We start from the raw sequence: 23870 nt of genomic DNA, 5'->3' as shown, positions 1-23870 counted from the left end.
TAAAGCTCAAACCCAACATCGTTTTAAACTTCATACCAATGTGCCCCTCTGGCATACTCAAGAACTCGCTTATCTTCACGTTCTTACTTTGAGATTCTGATCAATTGTCAACATCAAAAAATATAAAGTCATGTTTGCATTTAATTTAATTATGTGAAAACAAATATAGCTAAAGGGCCGCCCGCACACAAAAAGAAAAAAAAACACATTGGATGCCCTTTATTAATGTGGTCAATTATCATTTAAAGAAAAATAGTTACGTTTGGTATTAATTATGTAAAAAAAAATATCGCTTATGGGTGCATGTGGACGCATGACGTCAGGACAATGTTCTTTCTTTCAAAAACTTCTGGTGAAGTCAAACAAGTGTAGAGTTTGTTTGTGTTCTTCTTAACTAGATCTACGGTACACAGCAAAGACCTATATAAATTACATCTAGACCTGGAAACAGCCGAATTTCGTGTCGGTTCGTTGTACGTAACTACTTGTAATGGCATTCACCATAAGAATTTTGGAAATCGCTCTTCTGCCTCAGAAAATTAATAATCTTTAGTTTTCAAAATTTAGAAATAATACATTGTCATTTTGCGAATTTCAAATAAAATCACGTTAAAGAAGAATGGGATTTTGAGTTATGGGCTCTATCGGACACGTCCAACCAAAGCTTATGGTTGAGGGGAGTAATGATGGAGGAGTCTCGTACTAACCACAGGACACCCTCTTGAACTGTCGGCCATAATATTATTAATAGAAACAAATGATCAATGCATTATCTTCCCCATAGACTTGAAGGACTGAAAGGAAACTTGTATTCAGAACTATATCGATGAACATCTCCAATCCATATCGCTGTTAAGAAACTCTGAGAATAAATCTAAATGTTACAAACATAATAGAAGAGTTCACATATTTAGCCGCCACTTGTATAGAATCACATAGATTGTACAATATTGAAAAATCGTAGAAAATGTTAACAAGTGTATAATATAATAGAGAAAAAGTAAAAAAATGTATTGCAAAATTAATCAAGGTAAACTTTTAACAACTAGGGCTTAATTATTCCTCTTGATTGTGCATGATGGTCCTGGCTCCGCCCACCGCCATATAACCCGTTGTTCTGCGGGAAATTTGAGCTGGGATTGAATTATCTTCGAATCCTGAAAGAACATCGGAAACAAGACTAACATTTGACAACAATGATGTTCAACTTTGAAACACCGTGGTGTGGATCAAATTGTTCAATTCAATGATTCACAGCCGTTTAATACATACTAATCATGAACATATATTTTATATACGAATAATTTTATATACAAATAATATATTTTATATACGAATAATTTTATATACAAATAATATATTTTATATACAAATAATTTTCGGCGCCTTGTAAGTTTTTTTTAACTTTAAAAATAACAATAACATATTTTTGTACATTCTTATGTCGCATTGTCAGTGGCTCTATAGGTGAAGGTTGGCCTACGTAGCACCATAAAATACTGCAGTCTTTTTTTTGGATCAAGGATATTTGTTTTATTATTATTATGCCCCAATCCTTGGGGACAGACGTTTCTAAAGTATCTTTTTTTTGTGCATGTGACTGTATGAGACGTTTTACTTCAGAGTTTACATATTATTTCCAGTACGTCCATAGAGTCGGAAATATGTTGTCTGCTACACAGGCATTAGAGCTAAACAATGAAACTTACAGATGCGATGAATTGTGGTTGAAAGAAATTTCACACTATAAGTCTAAACGGAATCCTTGTTGCATGTAAGCAGGAAGGGTTTCTTGACTTGTAGCCTACTAAATGTATTGTTTTAGATTTACAAGCTGAAGACTGGCAACCTTAGGAGGCAACTATTAGTGCACGGTGCCCAAAAAGAGCATATGCAATACAGTGATGTAATGTTTACTCTTTCAGACCTTCCAATCTATGGATGATCAGCTGTTTCTGTAAACCACGGTTAACGAGGATGTCATGTGGCCAGCACAACGACCAACCACCTTTACTTATACCCAACTAATGTCAGATACCCATTAGAGCTGGGAGTTCTTGGAGGCGCCCCAAAGATCTCGAAATTCAAAATCCCAGTTTTCACCAGGATTCGAACCCGGGACCCTCCGGTTCGGAATTCAAGCGCGTTGCCACTCGGCAATACAAGGCGCCGAGATCTGAATGCAGGTGACAAGTAGATAAGCAAGACGTAGGGTTAATTGAGAGACTCGCCCAGAACAGAGACGCCTAAAGAAAGCTGTTTGGTGGCCTATGCCCCAGACGGGACCACAAGGCAGATAGGAGAATGAGATGAATCCTGGGAACTTTTTGAACCCAATCAAAGTTTACTTCTCAGCAGCAGCAACATCCCCTGTCATCAAGGGCGTCGTCAAGGTTATCCAAGCAGGCTTGAATGGCACGCCCAAATATCACCTTAGACTGGCGGTTTGATCGCGTTCCTTCAAAGGCAGAGAACTCCAGGTAGCATATGGCCCCGATTGTTTTCGCCGTTTTCGCGCCGTCTTTTTTAGAGACAACTTTGGTGCCTCTTTCGCCCCGTGTGTCTCTCTTTGTGCCGACCAGAAGGAATGGTGTATCCCTGCAGAGGTGCCGGATGTCCGTGCGCCAGTTGGCCACAACGTTCTGTCTGGACTCTTCAGAGTCGATGGAGAAGCAGATGATTATGACGTCACTATTCTGGTAGGCCAAGTTGCGCACTCGCGCATCGCCTTCGTCACCGGAAGTGTCGTGAATATAGAGCTTGATCTGTTGAATGATGTTTTAAAACAATAATTAGAACAATAATAACAATAATAACAAATAAACTAGGTATAGACATGAACCTTGGGGAAAGAAGCGCTTATTAAAAAGATGCCCAATTGACATCGTCTATGCAATGAATAAGTCTTGGGCGTTACTTATTTTAAAAAAAATTAAATTAAAAAAATTCAGTGGACAACTAAGACATCATACTGTTTATTGTATTTCTAAATATTCATTCGACATTCTTAACATAAGGATACATTTCACATTCGAAGATTTTGAAGCTTTTAAATCTTATGCCTTCATTTATTTTTATTGAGGTGTCGAAACCTTCCATCAATTAGCCAGCGGCGTGGCATGAGGGGAATGGGGTGCGGGAGGAACTTAAAATGTCCATTAACCCCGACATTTTATTCTGCGATTTTGGGGATGCTCGTAACTTGCATTTACTTAAATGTCAAATGTAAGGAACAAAAAGGTGTTGGACGGAAGAATTGTATGTATTGATTGATTGGATGCTAAACTTTATGGTAGTTCCAGCCCTTTCCTTGATTCCGCGAAATGTTGTCCCCCAGAGACTTCTACCCGTTTTGATATGTCCTCCCCCCCTCCACTCTTTTTCAAGCCGATTCAGAGAAATTGAAATTACAGAAAAAAAAAAGATGTTGCGTCTAACCTTGTCTCGTTTTCGGATGATTTCGACCTCATCAGTGTCAAGGACGCTGGGTGTGTCCTTTTCAGGCAGCTTCCCGCGAGTAAATCTGTAGATGAGGTTGGTCTTGCCGCAGCCAGTGTCGCCAACAACAGCCACATTGAAGTTCTTGGCCTTCTTCTGACGTAACAGTATCTCCTCCTCGGGATCTAGAAGATCAGCAGCGATACTTTTACACAGCGATACTTAAACACAGCGATCTTTTACACAGCGATACGTTTTACACATATATTTCATATTGTTATTTTCTCTTGGGTGGCAATATAAAAACAGACTAGAGAGCTGTCCCCTAAAAGTCCACATGAAGGGTTCACATTTATAATATGAAAAATTAACTAATATGATGTATGAAACCGCAAGAGTTTTAACAAGAATTCGTCTTACATTGTTTCAAATTGGGACTTAAGCTACTTATTCCCAACTTTTGACATTCAATTCTTTTTAAGTTTATTATTGAAAAAAAAGTTGCTCACTAATTAAGATGTAAAAATTGCACCATTCTCTATGCCTGCAATATTAAATTTGGACAGTTTTATTTCGACTAGTCCCTGCAGTAGTCTTATTTTTTTATTTTAAAAATAAGTATTAGAGATTATTAGAAGGCTGAGCGGTAAATCGCTTGGCTTCCAAACCGGGGGTCCCGGGTTTGAATCCTGGTGAAGACTGGGATTTTTTTAATTGTGGGTTCTTTGGGCGTCTCTGAGTCCACCCAGCTCTAATGGGTACCTGACACTAGTTGGGGAAAAGAAAAAGCTGTTAGTCGTTGTGCTGGCCACATGACACCCTCGTTAACCGTAGGCAACAGAAACAGATGATCTTTACATCACCTATAGATAACAAGGTCTTCACTACTCACACTACAAAGCATATTAAAAATATCTAAATCTTTTTCATTTACACTGAAGTCTAGTCCTCTTCGTTCTTATTTCTATGTTGGAATGTTCAAACAAGTAGTCATTTATCTGCACTGACCTGCTCAATGGTTTCCAGATGTGGCAACTCTCCGTATATTTTTGTTCTTTAGAGGGGGGAGGGGTTGGGAGCTGTGTTTTTTTTTGGGCATCTCGAAAGAGTATGCAGTGTCAGTGCTTTTTTTTGTGATGGTACGCACCGGTACGGCGTACCGCACCTTTTTCAAAGTATATATGTGTATTTTAACGTTTATTATTAATTTATTAGTAGTTAAAAGTTAGGCAATATATTAATGAGTACCGGCACCTATATTTTTACAAACAAAAAAGCACCGTGCAGCGTTAATCAAAGGCTAAACTCTGATTCAGGCAACCCATTCCATGCTCTAATAGCTTTAGAAAAGAAAGAGCATTAGGCAACTTACCTATACTGCCTGTACAACAGGACAACCAGCACATCTCAAAATTCAGCGTGGGAGACCCAAATACAAACTACTGGAGTTGGTCGTTGTTGTCCTGTCTAGTTTATCATAACCGCAAGTCGGTAGATTGTAGATATTAATACATCTATGTTTTTACTTGCTGAAGTATATACACTTTTAATAGGCATGTAGGCCTATCACGACACAGTGTCATCGTGTCACAAACCTAGAGATACAAGAAACATTATATTATTATATTAGTATAATATGAAATCAAGCCCCAGAGATGGTTGGTTGGTTTTCATTCAATACGTTTCCTGGATCTAGATCTATTCCAAGCATCTCATCACCTCCAATACAAAGACGACGACTACTTAGTGGCTGGTGACTATGTGTTGGTACAGGAGGAAGTTAGAACTAAACTTTTTAACAGAGAGAACTTACTGAAAAGTAAAAACTTGCACATGCTTATTCCTGGAAACATGTTCTAAAGGTAGGGAAGCATCGGGGCCCAAGGCTGGGTTTTAGGCGAGGAAAGCCCAAGGCTGGGTTTTAGGCGAGGAAAGCCCAAGGCTGGGTTTTAGGCGAGGAAAGCCCAAGGCTGGGTTTTAGACGAGGAAAGCCCAAGGCTGGGTTTTAGGCGAGGAAAGCCCAAGGCTGGGTTTTAGGCGTGGAAAGCCCAAGGCTGGGTTTTAGGCGAGGAAAGCCCAAGGCTGGGTTTTAGGCGAGGAAAAGAATGCTGCAGAGGTGGCCTCTAATTAGCTACGTAGCTAGAGATTTGGGTTCCCGAGGGTCTTGACCTTTTTAGAGGCCCCTGCATTTTGACATTCGAGATCATGACATGATGTACTATGTACTAAATAAATACATGTTTAAATTCCTCTTGGTACAGTATATAAGTAAAGTAAAAAATAAATAAATCATTAACACTCTTTTATTGAATAATACCGTTGTTTATTGGCACAAATGACAAAGTTCAATTCATATCGCCTCACGTCGTGCTTTCTGTGCATGTATAACATCATCTAGAACTCTAGATCAATGTTGTCTGGAATTTTTTACTCCGAGTGAATTGCAAGATTAAATGGCAGTGGGGTAATATTTAAAATTCAATGTAAAAAAAAAATTAGGACATTCATTTGGGGGCTCCTCGGGGGGGGGGGGGACTTTACAATTGGGACCCACCCCCACTCTATATATAGCTTCGCCACTGCTTATTATGAGTTATTATTCATGGTGTGTTGGTTTTAAGGCACACTCCCTAAGCACGTGTGACTTGAAATATAAAAATTGTTATTGCCAGATATGTAAACTTCATTGATATTAGAAGATTGATTATCGATTAGGCCATTACGCATTCATTATGCTATTGCTTGTACTGAATACATTATACATGTGGGATATGAGGCAAAAACCGCTCGTCTATATAACTGAGGGGGCTGGAGTTCGAATCCCGATGTAGACTTGGAATTAATTCAATATTGGTCTCTAGTTTAGTTATTTTTGCTGAGAGCTTCTACCAGATACCCCCCGCCCTTTCCCCATCCACATAAGAGATTGGACCAGAGCTATAGTCGCACGGAAGTGTGCTATACAAAACAATAATAATAACACAATGACGTTGGGGAATCTTTGGGAAGAACAGAGAACAAGGAAGAAGGACCAAAGCTGTAAGTAAAAATTAAAGGAGTTTCGATATATGCAGACCTATATATATATATATTTAAAATTCGTTTATTCATTACTTTTTACTTCCCCGTTAGATCATATTATTTAAAAATTACGAAAGTAAAATTTTGTTTACAATACATTTATTCAACTTACCTCATTCTTTTAACACGAAGTCTTGGATCCAGGTCAAAAGTAAACACCGAGTGACATAATTCTTTAAGAAAAGTCGACACACACACACACACACACACACTGCTTATCAAGTAGGCGCTGTGACAGTACAGACTTACTGACAAATTAAACACCTTCCCTGATTAAGCTGTGGAGTTGCTGTTGATATTTCATTTCATTTATCAGTGCTCGATTATCGCTTGGCTTGATATAATAGCACATATACACACTGATTGAGACGAATGTCTAAAAATTGTAGCACACAACCATCGATTTCAACTTGAAATAATTTAGAAATTTAGTCAAATAATATTGATTGCTTTGCTAATTGTTCAGTTATTAGAAGTACCCAAAGCCTTATGTAGGTCTGCACACTTAAATTGTCTGTACAATTGTATTAAATCAGAAGCAGAATCATAAACATTTTATACTTTTTAAACATAGAAAGACGGGGTAGACTGGTAAAGTTTTTATTTTTTTTAAGTATCTATTTTTAGAAAATATATTTCCCCCTAGAAGCATGTGATCAACATATATCTCTCTACCTATTACAAAACTATGACCTAGATCTATATATCCTCCCAAGACTTTACATAATAGTGTCGCTGCAGGAAGAGGGGTGGGGTATAGCTATATAAGATTTGTATCGGCCCCCTAAATGAGACTAGCAGCTATTTGTTTTGTGTGGTATGTCTGTCCGTCCCGTTTAGATCTCATATACTAGAAAGGATGAAGAAAATATATCATAATATGTTAGATCTTTCAAAAGCTTCGATGCAACGCCTAGTTGTTTCCTTTCTGAGGGCGAAAACTTTAATTTTTACAAAGCTAATACCGATTCACAGTCTGTCTGTCTGGTAAAAAGTTTGAACATGCTTTTTCTCCCTTTTCCCATTCTCAGATCAGGTTAAAACTTTGCACAATTGTTAATTGAACCTGATAAGACATGAATCAATTTAAAAAATCAATCATTTAGCTAATTAATTGTTAATGGTAAATTATTTTATTTGATATCAAAATATGCGGAATAAATGTTACTTAATATGGATATAAATATGGATTTAGTCCCGTTATTACGTTTTGACACGTTTCTTTTTTTACATCCCATTCTCGGATCAAGTTGAAATTTTACATAATTATTCATAGTCGATAACATCAAACGAATCAATAAAAAATTAACCAATTTGTTAATCATTTAATACTAATTAATTAATTTTGTTTTATATAGCAGAAAGGGAGCCAAACCCTGTAATTTTCAGATGAATGATAGTAATTAGCGGTTATTTCCCCTTCGATAATCTTTCATTTTAAAAAAAGTATTCTTTTTTTTTTTCTATTGCTTGTTAAAATTAACTATGCAAGCAGTTTTTTTTCATAAAAAAAACAACAACACATTATTTTAAATCAGTTCACTATTAATAGCAAAGAACTGGGGAGACTATAGTAATAATGGAGGTGATTTTTACAAACTTATAACAACTCACTTTGTCTGTCTGGTATAATGTTTGTACACGTTATTTCTCTCATACCCAATCTAGGATCAAGTTAAATGTTGCACCAAATTTTACATTGTCTAGATGAAGGGGATTCTGGTAATACTATATTTAGATTTGATTTGATGTAGTCATTCTAACGAAATGTTTTTAGGAAACCTCAGCATTTGTGCTATTCATTTTTAGCTTTTTCATCCTAGGAATCCTTGGGCCCTAGGCCTCTTTTTTCTTGCTTCCTTTTTGGGTATTTCTTTCACCTCTTTTTTTGGGCTCATGCCTTTTTTTCCTTTTTTAAAAATTTAAATAAATTTTTATTTAAAAGAAAACACATAACATTATTTTATATTAATAATAATACAAAGAATATTTTATAAAAAAAACAACAACAAAAAAAACAACTTTTTAATGAAGGAAATAGTTTCAAAAACACATTCCAGTATTTCGAGCATGATTTTGGAGTAAACTGCAGCAAAGCTCCAGTGGTTATCAACAAGATAATTATAATTGAGCGCAGAGGAATAAGACTTTTTTTTTCAAATGTAATAATAATTTATTTTTTTCCCTGCCTCTGATTTGACAATTTTTGATTGCCTCCTTTGAGACTTGGAACATTATTTCCTCGTCGTCAAGGTGGCAATCATGTCTGGAAGAGTCAGAATTTGAGGAGTCTCTGCTTCCGACAATTTGTCTGTGACTGACTTTAAGTCACAGGGGTCTTCTAGAGTCGTAATAATATTTTTTTCTTTTAAATTCCAACTAAAGCTTATTATTCTGACATTAGAAATGTAGGACGGCTAATTCTGTACGCGATGACAAATTTATTTTACTATTTACTCATACAATTAATTCAAGTATTTTAACTAGTAAATATGCATTGTAATATACAAAATAAATAACACTGAGGCCAAAACAAAAGCAAATATTATACATCATATAAATACGTTCACAATGAGTAGGTTTAAACGTAGGCTACTTATTGTTGTTATTATTCTTAAATAAAAAAATCTAACACGTAAGATCTAAATGAAACGCTGTACTGACAATTTAAGAGTTACCTTCCTTTAATAGATTACATACCACTGCAGTCACAAGATTTACGTGGATTTGTTATTTTCCTCAGACACCAGAAATAGAATTTAAGAAAAATGAACATGATTTAATTAAAATAATGTAATAATGAGTTGCATTTAAACTCTTATAGTCAACACATTCTCTTACATAACCCCGTTTGGGTCCCCCTTTGGTCGTGGGCCTGGGCGCAATGAACCCCTTCGTGCCATGGTTGCTACGCCACTGCCTCTAACACCTACGTTAGGTAACTTTCCCAATGTCTTTGAAAGTTGTTTTTTCTTGAGATGACGTCATCTGAGAAATTGTCACATGACACGAATGTAGGTGTCACGAGACGGTGTGAATAGCCGCGATTACAAGAGAAGATCAATCTCGCGGAACACGAAAGGTTGAGACCGGTACATTGAGATAGTTCGATTGGTATTTCCAAAGGCCCGGATTCTTTCTCATTTCCAGGATATAAACTCTTGAATTAGACGGGGACAGAGGGAGAGTTAATAATCTGAGCATGAGAGAGAGGAGGGGGGGGGAAGAAAAAGAGAGAGGAGGAGCTCAAGAGAGAATTGCTGTCAGAGAAAAGAAAGAAAATAAAGAGTTGACAGAGATATATAGATCCAGCATGGGCGTCCGATGTTTGTTTGTTTTTTTTTTTGCAGGGGGCTGCAAGCTGCCACCCATGGCTCAAAGTCGTATCCTTAACTTTCTTGTTATAAGATTAAAGAAAATAACTGCCAACAGCGGCGTCACTAGGGTGGGTGTCACCCGGTGAGGTAATTTCAGGGTGTCACCCCCCACCACCTCAGCTTTCCATTCAAATCTTCCCAATAAAAACTTATTTTTGTTGCGCTATAGTGCATGGAGCTAATGACCTACAATCGTTGATAGTTTTTACGGAACGTTAAAAAGAGTGTCGATTCTATTTTAAATTTCGGTCTTTCCGACACTTTATCATTAGTTATCGCATAGTTTAAAATTTAAGCTTTAACATTAGAAAAATATCTAACATCAACTGAACATGCCTTCCTTAGTAGACTTATAAGAGCTCCTAATGAAAACAGTTAAATTTTATAATGCTAGTTTTTGTACCAAAGACGATTTATTTAACGGTATAAAATAATAATAACAATTATTATTGTTATTATTAAGCTTAGCATTTAAAAGCGTAAAAGAACTTTTCAGGATTTCAAACTTGAAAACTTATAAATAACTTTAAAGTCAATATCTTTTGCCATTTCGTTTTCATTGGACAGAGTTGCCAGATTTAAAATTGATGCCTCAAAAGTTCTCCATTAAAATTTCTTAATTAACTTCAGTTTTGAAAAGCTTCTTTTAAAAGAAACCACGTTGACATACATTTGGAAAGAAGCTGTTGAAGGTTTAATCAAAGGATTGGTAAAGTTCCTTGGGTCCCATCGGTATTCCATTTGATTTGTAAAATGCAAGTACTTCCTAGTTTTAGCGTCTTCAAAATTAAACTTTGCTGCCTGAAGATGTATTCCAGTTTTGGTATTTCAGTTAAAATATCTTGTCGTCTGGCTCAATGTTCAAGGGAACAATGCACTCCAGCATTAAACTCTTGTTTTCTACTTGAATAGTGAGTCCGGCATCTTTGGATAGCTCTCCTGATATTTTCATATTGTTTAAACTTATTTTTCTGTTGCTGTAAGATACTAGTTTGATTTGACTAGAGTTATCTTTTATAGCATTTTTAGATAATGTGTCACACTTTTCGTAGAGAAAGCTCTGAAGTGCTCTAGCCTAGCCGCTGCTACTTCAATAGTTAAGCCTTTAATTAAAGGTAATCTTCTGCAGTGTTGACTTTTATTAAGTACATCTACCAAAAAGTACAGCAATGAAAGGTATACATGTATTCACAGAAAACTGGCAATGGTATTTGAGCTGTGCATCTAGTTTCTAGTTTTTCAGAGCGATGCTAAAGAGCCTCAATCGCCATCATACATTCATCAAATAGTTCTTTCACCGTTTCTAACAGCTATATGACGAGTGCTCCAGCGAGCTGTTTATAGACTTTATAGTGATACTCCAGTCTTCAGTATGATTAATTAAAATACCCATTAGAATGATAAAAGCGAAGATGAAAGAAATTTTGTTTAAGACTACATAAAATGTCATGCAGGAAGTATTTTTTTGAATTTTGATCTCATAGTTTAAATGAAATTGAGTTTCTGCTTTCTTTTTATATTGCCTGCACTACTTTGTGGATTCCAGATATTGTTGCTGTATTATCATATCCATGAGCTCAACACACCAATAAGTCAAGCCCATTCCTTTCCAGACATTTTAAGATATCAGAACTGGTACCATCAGCATTGGTTCGAAGAGAAAAATCTTAAAACATTTCTGTCATTTGAACTATACCATTGCTAATGTTAAAATATCTTATAACTTCAGATATCTAAGTTAGGTGTGCTATGATACAAGATACAAGATACCACAGTACTTTGTAGCCTGAATACGGGTCTGTATTTATAAACTCTGTACATTTTGGTTCAATGCTGAAAGTAACATTTTAGTGCACTTCATTGCCATGCAATCTGTGCAAGAAACATCAAGCAGTCTGTGCAAGAAACATCAAGCAGTCTGTGCAAAAAACATCAAGCAGTCTGTGCAAGAAACATCAAGCAGTCTGTGCAAGAAACATCAAGCAGTCTGTGCAAGAAATATCAAGCAGTCTGTGCAAGAAACATCAAGCAGTCTGTGCAAGAAACATCAAGCAGTCTGTGCAAGATGTTCTTCTTTACCTTCTTTACTGAATGTCAAATAGCAAGACAAAATACCAGATACTGAAGTCCTTCAAAGAGCGGGTCTGCAAAGCATCCATACAACCCTGATGCAGTCTCAGCTGCGCTGGACAGGACACGTCTGCAGAATGGAAGACCACCCCATCTCTAAACGACTCTTGTATGGCCAACTAAGCGAAGGAAAGCGTTCGCAAGGTGGTCAAAGAAAGCGCTTCAGGGACACCCTCAAAGCTTCTCTGAAGGCATTCAGCATAGACCCAGCCACCTGGGAGACAAAGGCACATGACAGAGCATCATGGCGTCGCGCTGTAAGAACTGGCGCACAGGTTGCTGAGGAAAAGAGAACCACGCTGGCAGAAGAAAAACGCCAGAGAAGAAAAGCAAGGCTCCAGCTGGAATAGCCTGCCCAGTGTGCGGCCGAACATTCCGGGCTCACATAGGTCTCACCAGCCACACGAGGAGGCATAAAACCCCAGTGCAAAGCCCTCAGCCCCCTGGATGACAAAGTGGTCATCATCGAACCACGATGGACGAACTATACGTTGATCATAGCAATGACTTCCTTGTCATAAGTCCAAGTGCCAAAGTTTTCCAAATATTAAAGCCTGATCCATCTTCTCGTGATTTTCTAAATTTTAAACACATTATCAAAACAAACAAAAAAAGATTTTTACACATTACGCATAATTTTATTTTTAAAAAAATCCAATACTTTTTAATCTTTTAAGTGACACAATTTTTTAATTTTTTTTTTTAAATTTTTTATTATTATTATTATTTATTTTTTTTTGCGAAAGTGGATTTTTACCCTTTGGGTGTCACCCCTTAATGGGTGTCATCCGGTGCGGCCCGCATCCCCACCCCCTAGTGACGCCACTGACTGCCAACCCCCATTCGGGCCCTCATACCTAATCGATATTAAATGCACAGTAAATATTGTTTTTCATGAAATAAAAAAATGAGAAACTAAATACGTGAACCAAGTATTCACTGTACAACAATGTTAACTGTATCCGTGAGGCCCGTGCTTGCCTACGTTCGATCAAACAAAAACTGCAAATGTTGACTGTGGTTGCAGAAACTGTCAATAACTTTACTTATGTATTGCTTTTTGTCGCGATTGACAAGCTGGCGATGAACGCTTATCGCGCAGTTCTGATATTCTTCTTTGCATTGTAGCTTTTACATCGTTTTAAGTTGAAGACAAAAAACAAGTCTATTATTAATTATTATTGCTCGAAAAGCGAGACATAATGAAGAAACTTAAGAATTAAGATATGTAATGTAAAGCCTTGTTCTGCAATAACTCCCCAAATCCGAACATGTGTTATTTTCTCTAGCCTGTACTTGTCCATGTCTAGACTGTACTTGTCCATGTCTAGCCTGTACTTGTCCATGTCTAGACTGTACTTGTCCATGTCTAGACTGTACTTGTCCATGTCTAGACTGTACTTGTCCATGTCTAGACTGTACAAGGACATTAGACACATGCAGCGCGTCTATCTGAACCACAGGAACTAAACCAATGAAGTCGAATACATTCGCCACCAACAAACCGAACGCTCAAAGACATCTGCTCAGTGCCTGAGATATCTGCAGTTTCATCACTCAAATACCCAACAAATGCAGTTAATTTATTTGGGTTCTTGCTGCTGCCAGTGCTACGTTGATTAAAATCAACATTCCAACTCGAACGATGGCATGTAAAGAACTTTCTTGTATCTCTTCTATTGTAAACTGGTGGACGTGTTTAAACTGCTGTTTTATCGAGCGCTAACACCGACCGCAACTCCGAAAGACTCTTTACTTTTGTTCAAAGAAAATATAACATTTATCACATCGAAAGATAATTGGCAAAAAAAAAAATATTCTAGACCTTAATTAAATATTATAAAAAGTAATTGTGGCATTTTACGTCTCGAGACGATTTTTTCCCTTTGCAACTTCTTGTGTGACTAAAGAGGCCAATCCTTTGTACTTTCACCCTTCTGTCTACTACTATTGTGTATGGCATCTGCAATCCAGGACCTTCCTTTAATGCTCGCTCTTCATGTGGATCTATCCAGTGCTACTTTCTCCCAGCTGTTAGTGCCGGTTTTGGAGAGCTTTATGTTGCGTTTGCATCCATCAGTCTACCTTAGTAGTGGACGACCAGCTCGATGTTAAATCACCATACTGAGTGTCTTGTGAAAGTCGACTTTGTGGCATTCATAATAACTATAGCTATGTGCAAATATAAACAAATCGTCACGACTAACATTCTATAGAATATATGTGACATCCTTTATAGAGTAAAGAATTGTAAGCCTAGAGTAAATCGTACATGGTCGGACATGAACTACAGATTTGCCTATTCTAGTTACAATAATAGCATATCTTTACAACTGTAGGCCTACTTCAGTGGAAGCACTAATTGTTAAGCTACTACACTTTATAATATTCTAATGATAGGCCTTTATATTTCGACTTAGATGACGATGCGCAAAATTTTCCTGAACATTAATTTATTAAGCTCTTAGGCACCCGCAGTGATAGTGCACTTGCAACCCCCCCCCCCCCCCCTTTGGATTCTGACTAAATCTACATCTAGGCCTACGTAATAATAAAAAAACAGATCTGGAAGATGTATTTCATTATAAAATATATTCAAAAATGGCTAAAATGTGGCTACTCAGAATTCAGAGGCGCGCACGTACATAGTTGGCCATCCATTCCATACGCCTAGGTTAATCTACTTATTTCCACTACTACATTAACCAGTGGAAGCACGACTTGTTCAGTTGCTACTTAGACGTAATAGATTTGGTGGTCGAAAAAATGGCTAGAATTTGTCTACTTATAGAATCCAGCTGGGGGTGCAAGTGCATCCCCTTGCGGGCGTCCATGAGATCCAGGCTTTAAGAAAAGATAAAGGAGTGAGCGAGCAGAGGCAGCCTTAGGGCCTAGGTGGTGGCGAATGGGGCAACTGCTCCAGACCCCGCGCCTGAGGGGGGCCTCGCAATAGCAGAAATTATTATCATCTAGTTTGTTGATTTTTCATGGAAAATACTTCTGAATCGTTAGCTGCGTTTATTTAAGGACCACTAAATCTATATTATTATTATTGGAGGACTGGGAGCGAAATCTTACCGGAAGAATAATTACAACACAGTATAATATATAGTCTACGCTTACGGCGTCCGGGCCTGTGATTGAAACTCTCCCAGGGCCCCACGTATGATAGGCTACTCGCCTAGGGGCCTCGCGCACTGCTAAGACCATCTCTGTGAGAGAGATTTACTAGATTTTTTTCCCAGTAAAGTTGTTTACACACACACACAAAAGACTGAAACTAATTAGAAAAAAAACTTGCTTGATTTTTTTTTTTAATTAATAAATAAGCAAGGTTAAAGAAAAAACGACGAACCCGCCTATGACAGACTTTCGTACACTGCATGCATATCTCTCACATTTTTAGATTTGGCCTTTCGTTAATTTATAGGACCACTTTTTTTTTAACGAAATGAATGGTGCGTTCCAGCGAGACCATTCGGTTCCAGACGCCAAGATAATGCATTGCTGCAGCACAGAATAACACTCGCCCTGAGCGAGACCAATCGTCATAGAAGGCCTAAACACTGACCTGCAACGTCGCAACCTGTGGGCAGTTTAGACCAGTAGCTCGTTGCCACGTCACAGATCAGTGTTCAGGCCTTCTATAATGAATGGTACCGTCTGTCTGACAAACACAGTCATGCAGTTTCTATGAAGTGGTCGCTTTAAAGAAACTCAAAATGTAAGTCTACAAACTCATTTGTCCTCTTCTGTCTAATTTGGTAACTTTCAACCAGCATTCTTATGGCGTTTTTACTTGTAAAGGTTTGACTTGTTCTTTAAAAGTTGAAATTGAGAACTCAGCAACCAACGAAGTAAATAACAAAATCTGTAGGCCTATTTGTTTCAATGGTTAATATTATTTCTATTGTATTTCACCCATTGCTCTAACAACATAATATAACAGAAGTCAGAAGTACTTATTCAATACAAGTCTTAGAACAAAAACAGATTGAAAATGTTGTATATGATCTTGACTGTTCAAAAATGTAAACATTAAAAATAAACTAAATAAAATCCCAAGTGCTGGCAATGATCAATCTCATCTTGGGGTTCTGTTCAAGGAAAAACATTCTTAAGAAAGCTAGAAAGATAAAAACAACAGCTTTGGGCATGATTTGAACATTTTACTATCACATAGAAAATATAAGCCACCAATCACTAAACAAATACAAAACAAAAGCCAATCTTTCAGAATTTAACTTTTACAAATTCTATACAAATACAACATAGGAATGTGAATATACACACATTTGCATCAGCTTTTTTGTAATGTAAAATATACTATTGTAAAACAAATTTGCTTAAGTATTATAAATATATTATAAATAGTAAATTGGCATTTCTCCTACACAACTGTGTATCTAACTTTCATGCTCCATTTGTCACTATTACGTGCTAGTTACAAAACTAAGTTGGTAAAATAATTTCAATGTGCACATACCTAAAAAATCCACAAGAGCTAAAAACAACTACAGATGGGACAAACTTCTATCTACAACTTCTGATGCTTTGGATTGTTAAGCAGACTGATGACTGAGGAATCCTCAACTCTGTAAATTGCTGCAAACAATTTCTACCCACTAACCTTCTTTATTTTTAATTTTACAATCTAGTTTAGTTGTTATTAAATGACCAACAGTCTTTACTTTCCCCCAACTAAACTTAAAAGACATCCATTCCTTAAGTCATACATTTGCTTTTAACATTTTAAACATTTCAAATACAATAATATGCATTTTTTGAAACAAAATTACATCTTATCATAAAAATTACATACATTAAATATTAATAAACGGTCAATGGAAAAAGAATAAATTCCATATCAAGTCAATAATAAACTTGTTTTTCTAAAACCTTTTAACACTCACAAGAAGTTGCAAAGGGAAAAGATCATCTCTCGAGACGTAAAATGCCACAGAGAGAGAGAGATTAACACTCAACAGTTCAGCCATCATTAAGAAAAAGTAGTTCAATGTCACTCTCATCTTGCAGCTACAGTAGCAGGAAACGAGGTAGTGCTCTCTTTGTCTTTTAAGAATTATTTTATCAGCATTCTTCGTTTGTTTTATGTTTCTCAGATGTTCCTACAGTGCAGAGTGCATACCACATCACCAGGCAGCCATCCATGCTAGCACCATAACATATAATACAATCATTCTTGTACAAATTCCACATTCTATTGAAACAAAAATTTTGATAATGCATATTTTTAAAAGCATTTTTTTTCAATGCAACTTATTGATTTGATTTCAGCATCAGATTCTGTTAAACCTTATCATCACTGGCCCAAAATTAAGTCTTAGTAACTGTTCCTGTTTGGAACACCCAAATTATATTATGCAAGAACATAGAAAAAAATGATTAAAAAAAAATTAAAGCAAAATAGTTACATTCAAGCCTAGAACACACTTTAGTTTATTTATTTTTTATTATCTAATTCCATATAAATATTTGTAGACATTTAGAAAGAAAAAAAAGGAAAAAATATTTTTTTAAATGTCATTTTGACAAAATGATAAACAACCCAATGGTACTTATGCTATGATCTGAATCTTATTTAAAGGTTCAAATATCAAATGCACATTGAAAAATAAAAGTAGACATGTTAAAAATTGTATACAAATAATTTAGAATAGCAAAATAATTTTTTTAATGGACGGAAAATTTGTTATTTTTCTTTAATAAGAACAATTGAACTAAAAAGTATTTGCTCATCACATTCAAGCAATAGAACAAAAAAACATTCAAGGTGACATTTATTCCATAATCAATAATGAAATAGCATTGAGCTTACAGACAAGATGAACCTTTTATAATCTGTATATGGCATGATATGTTATAAGTAATCCCCTACACAGATTAGTTACAGGCTTAGAACAAAAGTACTGAACAGTTACTTTCATACATTAAGTGTATAAACATAAAAACACTTTTCATTGGCAAATTTTTAGCTATTCTATATCATAGTGGAAATAAAACAAGCCCTTCAAGCTCGCACCAAGGAATACACATTTTCCTCTTTTTCATTTTCATCATTTTTTTTTTTGTATATCAACAGATGGTTTAAAACAAAAAGCTTGGACTATTTATTTTTAATAAAAAAGCAATTTAGGCTGTTGAAACAGAATAACAATGTACCATATTCTTTGGAAGCACAAACAAATGTCTTATACATTTAAACTTACAAATATATCCAACTATCTTCACATGTTCCCTATCAACTCCAGCCTGGCCTAGCCACTGACACGTAGCCTATGACCCCCAGCACAAAGACCAGGAAGAAGGGTAGAGTGTACATCCGAGACTCTCCCTGGTACAGGGAGGTGACTGGATAAGCCAGTTCTTGCCAGCAAGTGTCGTAATAGCACTCTCCTTGGTTGAATGTGGTGAAGAAGCGCTCGCAAGTGTCAGACCCAAAATTATCTGGATCACAGCTTGCATAAAATCTGAAAATAAAGTGCAGATCTATTGAATATTCCGATGACTATAAATATATATTCTAATTGTATTAATTAAGAGGGGTGGTGGATGAGTGGTAAAGCACTTCTGAACCAGAGGGTCCTGGGTTCGACTCATGGGATTTTGAAATCTTTAGGGCACCTCTATGTTCAACCAGCATAATGGGTATCTGGTATTAAATGGGGACAGAAAAGGCAGTTGGTTGTTGTGCTGAGCACATGACACCCTTGTTAACCGTGGGCCACAGAAACAAATGACCTTCACATCATCTACCCCATAGATTGCAAGGTCTGAAAGGGGAACTTTTACTTTCACCCATAACTACATTTCTTGCTTTTATCATTACCTGGAATATAAAAAATTTTAAAAAGTACAATATGAGGTATCACTAAATTTGCATATGGATACAGATTATTCCTGGACATTCCATTATCATCTATGATTAGTAATTAGTAAAAAATAAAATGTCCAACTTGCCCCTAAACTTAAAAACTTTCTTTATCTTTACTTCAATAATCTTTTCTATATCAAAATTTTAATGACATCACCTTTAGTATGTGTTTAGAATGTTTGATTTATTTTTAATTTTAAAGTCACACATTTTGCACAACTTTTAATTAAAACTGAACTGAAAAAATCATTAGAGACAAGAAGTTGAATTTCCTTGCTTTGTTAATATCTTGCTTCATTGTAATACACATTCCTGAAATGTAAGACATTTTTATCCCTCCCCTCAAGTGAGACCAATCAGACCAGACATACAGACATGTGACATGACAATTAGTTATTGGTCTCCACTGACCACAGGTCTATGTTCAGGCCTACTATAACGATTGGTCTGACCTCAAGTCACAGTGTTGGCTAAGTACTATTAACAGAGTTAATCTATCATTCACTCTATAATGAGTTTTACATTACTCTATAAGAAATGTACGAGGTGTGGTGGCTGAGCAGTAAAGCGCTTGTCTTCCCAACTGGGGTCCTGTGTTCGAATCCTGGTGAAGACTAGGATTTTTTATTTTGCAATCTTCTGGCGCCTCTGAGTCCACCCAGCTCTAATGTGTACCTGACATTAGTTTGGGAAACGTAAAGGCAGTTGGTCATGTTGCTTACCACATGACACCCTCGTTAACCGTAGGCCACAGAAAAAGATGACCTTTACATCATCTGCCCTATAGACAACAAGGTCTGAAAGGGGAACTATAAGACTACTCTGTTTGTTTGTTGGCTTGTTGTCAATAAATCAGTGTTTGTGACAGATTACATCAGAGTATCTTTCTCCTGCATGAGCCAGTCTTCCACACAAGGAAAACTCTGAACTTACTTGTTTTGTGAAGGTTTTGGATCTGCTGGAATGCGGATGTACCTCACAGTGCTTGTCAGATAGAAGGATTGTACACTGGAATTTACAGTGCATGCAGCGCTGTTGGATCCAGCACAATTTAATGTCCAGTTGGACTGACTGTAGCTGAACAAATAAAAAAACATACACAAATCTGTAAGTTTGAGTTCAAGAACATTAAAAAGTATTTAAAGTATAAAGCATAAATAAATTAAACTGCAAACCTAAAATTAGTTAGGCTAATTGTATTATTACGTCTGACAAAAGAAGCCACTTGGTGTGAAAATGTCAAATGTTTGGAAACAAATATAAGTAGGAAATGAGATAATTAACATGTTATCACAATAAACATTATCTTGGTTGAAAATTATCTGATTACTAGATGATATAAATCCAAAACGTATCAACATTTTATTGCCTCTAACTAGTCTTGTTAGACACTATCACAATTATGTTTTCAATACATAGTCTACATAACAAATGATGTCAACCAATGCTAGTCAAGTTTCATTACATTCATGGCATCAGATTTTAAAACAAAAAGTATGCTGTTAACAATTATGTCATGTGAGGAGTGTCTCCAAACAATAAAGCTAAAAAGATGTTATCTAGTCAATGATAAAAGAGTTTGAGAGCAGCTCCATCATGGCTTGTCAAACCCTATTTCCAATGCCTAGACATTATTAAATTAAACAGATGAAATCTATCAAGCTTTATGCTAATTAGCTATGTTCCACTAAACAATTAAAAGTTGTTGAAAGAAATAAAACCAGGTTGACTTACCTGATATAAGCCCCAGTGACCTCATATCGAGGAAAGTCATTCACCGCCCCAGTCTGTGCATACATGATATGCAAGTGAATGCCAGTGGGAACAAAACAAACACCAGTGATGTTGTTGGCCCAAGAACGAAGAGGCTCTGTCACATTAGCAGTTGTTGTGTTACTAAATGTGCCATTGACAGGGGCAGCTGTCGTCATTAACTGATCAGTGGTGTTTTCTAGTGATTGCCTGACAACATAACACAACAAAACATTGTTTTTTTAGTTGCCCATATATTAAATGATTGCCAGATGACATAAAATTGTTGCATTAGTTAAACCAGATGATATAACACTGTTGCTTTATTTGCCCCATATAGTAAGTGACTGCCTGATGATATAAAATTGTTCTTTCAGTTAACTCCTGCTCCCTGTTTACTGTTATAAGAGATGAGTTAAATTTTTCGTTTTGTTGTATTAAAATCAAACCAAATTCATTAAAAAAGCTATTTAACTAATAAACTAATATCTTTAAATTATATATTTAACTTAATTCAGCATTTTTTTTTCCACTAATTAATTCAAATTAACAACTCTTAGCTTAGCCCTTAGGGCCTTAGGACTAGATCTAGACCTAGTTAAGTCAGTCTAGTCTAGTTTTAGTGTTAGACTTAGACTTTAATTAAGGCTTTAGATCTACTAATCATCTACTAATACTACTAATAATAACTAATAGTAATATTCTATATAGTTAATTATACACGTAAATATATTGATCTAGAATTAGATCTAGATCTAGTCTAGGTCCATATTTTGAATTTAATAAACCATTTCATTTGATTTAATTGTCATTGTAAATTAGCTTTCAATTTAGATTTAGACATAAATTAGGCATTGTAAACCTTAAACTAGATTTAGACTAGACCCCTTTAAAAACTAAAATCAACAACAGTCATCATGAAATTGCTCTGGCTATTTATCCTAATAATTACTAAATACATACTAGCTGAACACAGAACCAGATCTACCTTAGTCAACACTAAACTTAAAAAAGAAACAACAGTCATAATCAATCATCACACTTTAGATCAAAGCAACTTAAAAAATAACCTAACATACACATCCATAACACTAAAGAACATTACCCATAATGGAAGTTCTCAATCAGACACAGCAGAAATAAATACCTATCACTGTTAATATTAATAGCAGGAGATGTAGAGTCAAATACAGGGCCTAGATCTAAAGATAGATGCAACATCTGCAAAAAAGTATGCACCATGAAACAGAAAGCCATTCAATGTGACACCTGCGATGAATGGTACCATGCATCATGTCTCCATATGAATACACCTGTGTATTATGCCTTAGGCAACAAAGATGCATCATGGCACTGTGTACCGTGTGGGTTACCTCAGTTTACATCAGGACTGTTTGATTCCTTTGATGCGGACACTTCTAACCCATACAACATCCTAAACACCATCCCAAACCAAACTCACCAACCACTAGCCAGATCCACTCCTGTTAAACCTAAATCTACTAAAATTAATACAACAGCCTCACTAAACAAACCTACTAAAGAAGTAACACCAAAATACCTTAAAACCTTAGTAATAAATTTTCAAAGCATTAGGAACAAAACAGCAGACTTAGAAATTTTATTAGAATGTGAGAAACCAGACATAATTGCAGGCACAGAAACTTGGCTACATCCTGAAATTTATAATGCAGAAATTTTCAATAGTAATTATGAAATTTTTAGAAAAGATAGGGCTGATAATCATGGAGGAGTTCTTTCAGCAATAAAAAACACTCTTATAGCAGAAGAAATTACCTTACCTAACTCAAAAAATATAGAATCAACATTTTGTAAAATTAATACCACCTCAACATCCCTAATAATAGGCAGCATTTACAGACCACCAAATTCTAGTTTAGAATACATGCAGGAACTATGTAATCAGATTACGACACTTAAAGAGACAAATAAAAATGCAGTTTTTTGGATTATGGGTGATTTCAACCTACCTGATATAAATTGGAAAACACTAACCATAGATAAACACCAAAACCTTAAGGACATAAATGAGCTTTTCATAGAAACTTTACACAACCTAAGTTTAGATCAAATCATTAAAAAGCCAACTAGATTAAACAACACATTAGATCTCTTCTTAACCAACAGACCTGGATTAGTAGTTGATTATGATATTATCCCTGGTCTATTAGACCATGAGATCATAAAAATACACAGTCAGATAAAAGCAGTAACCAATACAAAACCCAAAAGAAAAATCTTACTCTGGAATAAATGTAACCTAACACAACTACACCAAGCTGCATTAAACTTTCAACAAACATTCTTATTAGAAAAAGACATTAACCAACCAGTCGATGACCTCTGGAATTTCATTAAAAACCATCTTAAAAGCATTATAGAAAATCAAATACCAACTAAATACACATCAAACAAAATAAATAAATGCTGGTTTAATAATAGACTAAAGAAGCTTTGTAAAAAGAAGGAAAACCTATATAGAAAATTTAAAGAAACTAATGCAGAAAGAGTTTACAAAAAGTATATAAAAATTAAACACTTAACCCAAAAAGTAAGCAGACAGCTGCAGAGTGAATACATAAACAAAGTAATATCTAAAGACAACAACAAAAACCTGTGGTCATACATTAAGTCTAAGAAAATGGAAACAACAGGCGTAGCGCCATTAAAAGATGAACATAACATAATACATAATGATAATGAAACTAAAGCAAACATTCTAAACAAATACTTTGCATCAGCATTCTCAGCCCCAGGAGACAAAGACATATTACTGAATTTGAACCAAGTAGACAACATAGAAGATATAGTAGTACAAGAAAATGGAATTCAAAAACTATTAGCCAACACCAAACCAAATAAAGCTTCTGGACCTGATGGTATTCCAGCTAGATTACTCAAAGAACTAGGTAATGAGCTAGCCCCAGTGTTCAAAATACTCTTTCAGGCTTCACTTAACCAGGGCAGAGTACCAAAGGACTGGAAAGAAGCTAATGTCACCCCCCTATTTAAAAAAGGAGAAAAATCTGACCCGGGAAACTACAGACCAGTATCACTTACCAGCATCACATGTAAAATCCTAGAACACATAATATGTAGCAACATCATAAACCACTTAGACAAACATAATGTCCTCACACCATACCAACATGGCTTTAGGAAATATAGATCATGTG

General features: G+C 35.8%; 2 protein-coding genes across 3 annotated transcripts in view; both read right to left on the bottom strand.

Annotated features, from left to right (window-relative positions):
• Positions 1-1507: 1507 nt before the first annotated feature.
• LOC129922147 (ras-like GTP-binding protein rhoA) lies at positions 1508-7112 on the bottom strand. Its single transcript, XM_056006879.1, has 4 exons — positions 6632-7112; positions 4811-5033; positions 3439-3623; positions 1508-2765 (listed from the first exon to the last, which is right to left on the bottom strand). Exons 2-4 carry the CDS (start codon positions 4842-4844, stop codon positions 2352-2354), a joined length of 633 nt encoding a protein of 210 aa, XP_055862854.1. The 5' UTR covers positions 4845-5033; positions 6632-7112; the 3' UTR covers positions 1508-2351.
• A 9068-nt stretch (positions 7113-16180) lies between these two features.
• The window catches only part of LOC106075235 (tectonic-2-like), a 28841-nt gene continuing 21151 nt past the window's right edge, over positions 16181-23870 (bottom strand). For both annotated transcript variants that reach the window (XM_056006389.1, XM_056006390.1), the window contains exons 16-18: positions 20656-20883; positions 19855-19998; positions 16181-18517 (exon numbers count right to left, since the gene is read on the bottom strand). In XM_056006389.1, coding sequence (XP_055862364.1) covers positions 18289-18517; positions 19855-19998; positions 20656-20883 — 601 coding nt within the window. In that variant the 3' untranslated portion in view covers positions 16181-18288. The remainder of the gene's footprint in view (positions 18518-19854; positions 19999-20655; positions 20884-23870) is intronic.

The sequence above is a fragment of the Biomphalaria glabrata genome, chromosome 12, assembly GCF_947242115.1.
Source record: "Biomphalaria glabrata chromosome 12, xgBioGlab47.1, whole genome shotgun sequence".
Classification (NCBI taxonomy): Eukaryota; Metazoa; Mollusca; class Gastropoda; family Planorbidae; genus Biomphalaria; species Biomphalaria glabrata.
Note: the sequence above shows the minus strand (reverse complement) of the source record. Positions and strands in the feature narration are given on the sequence as shown.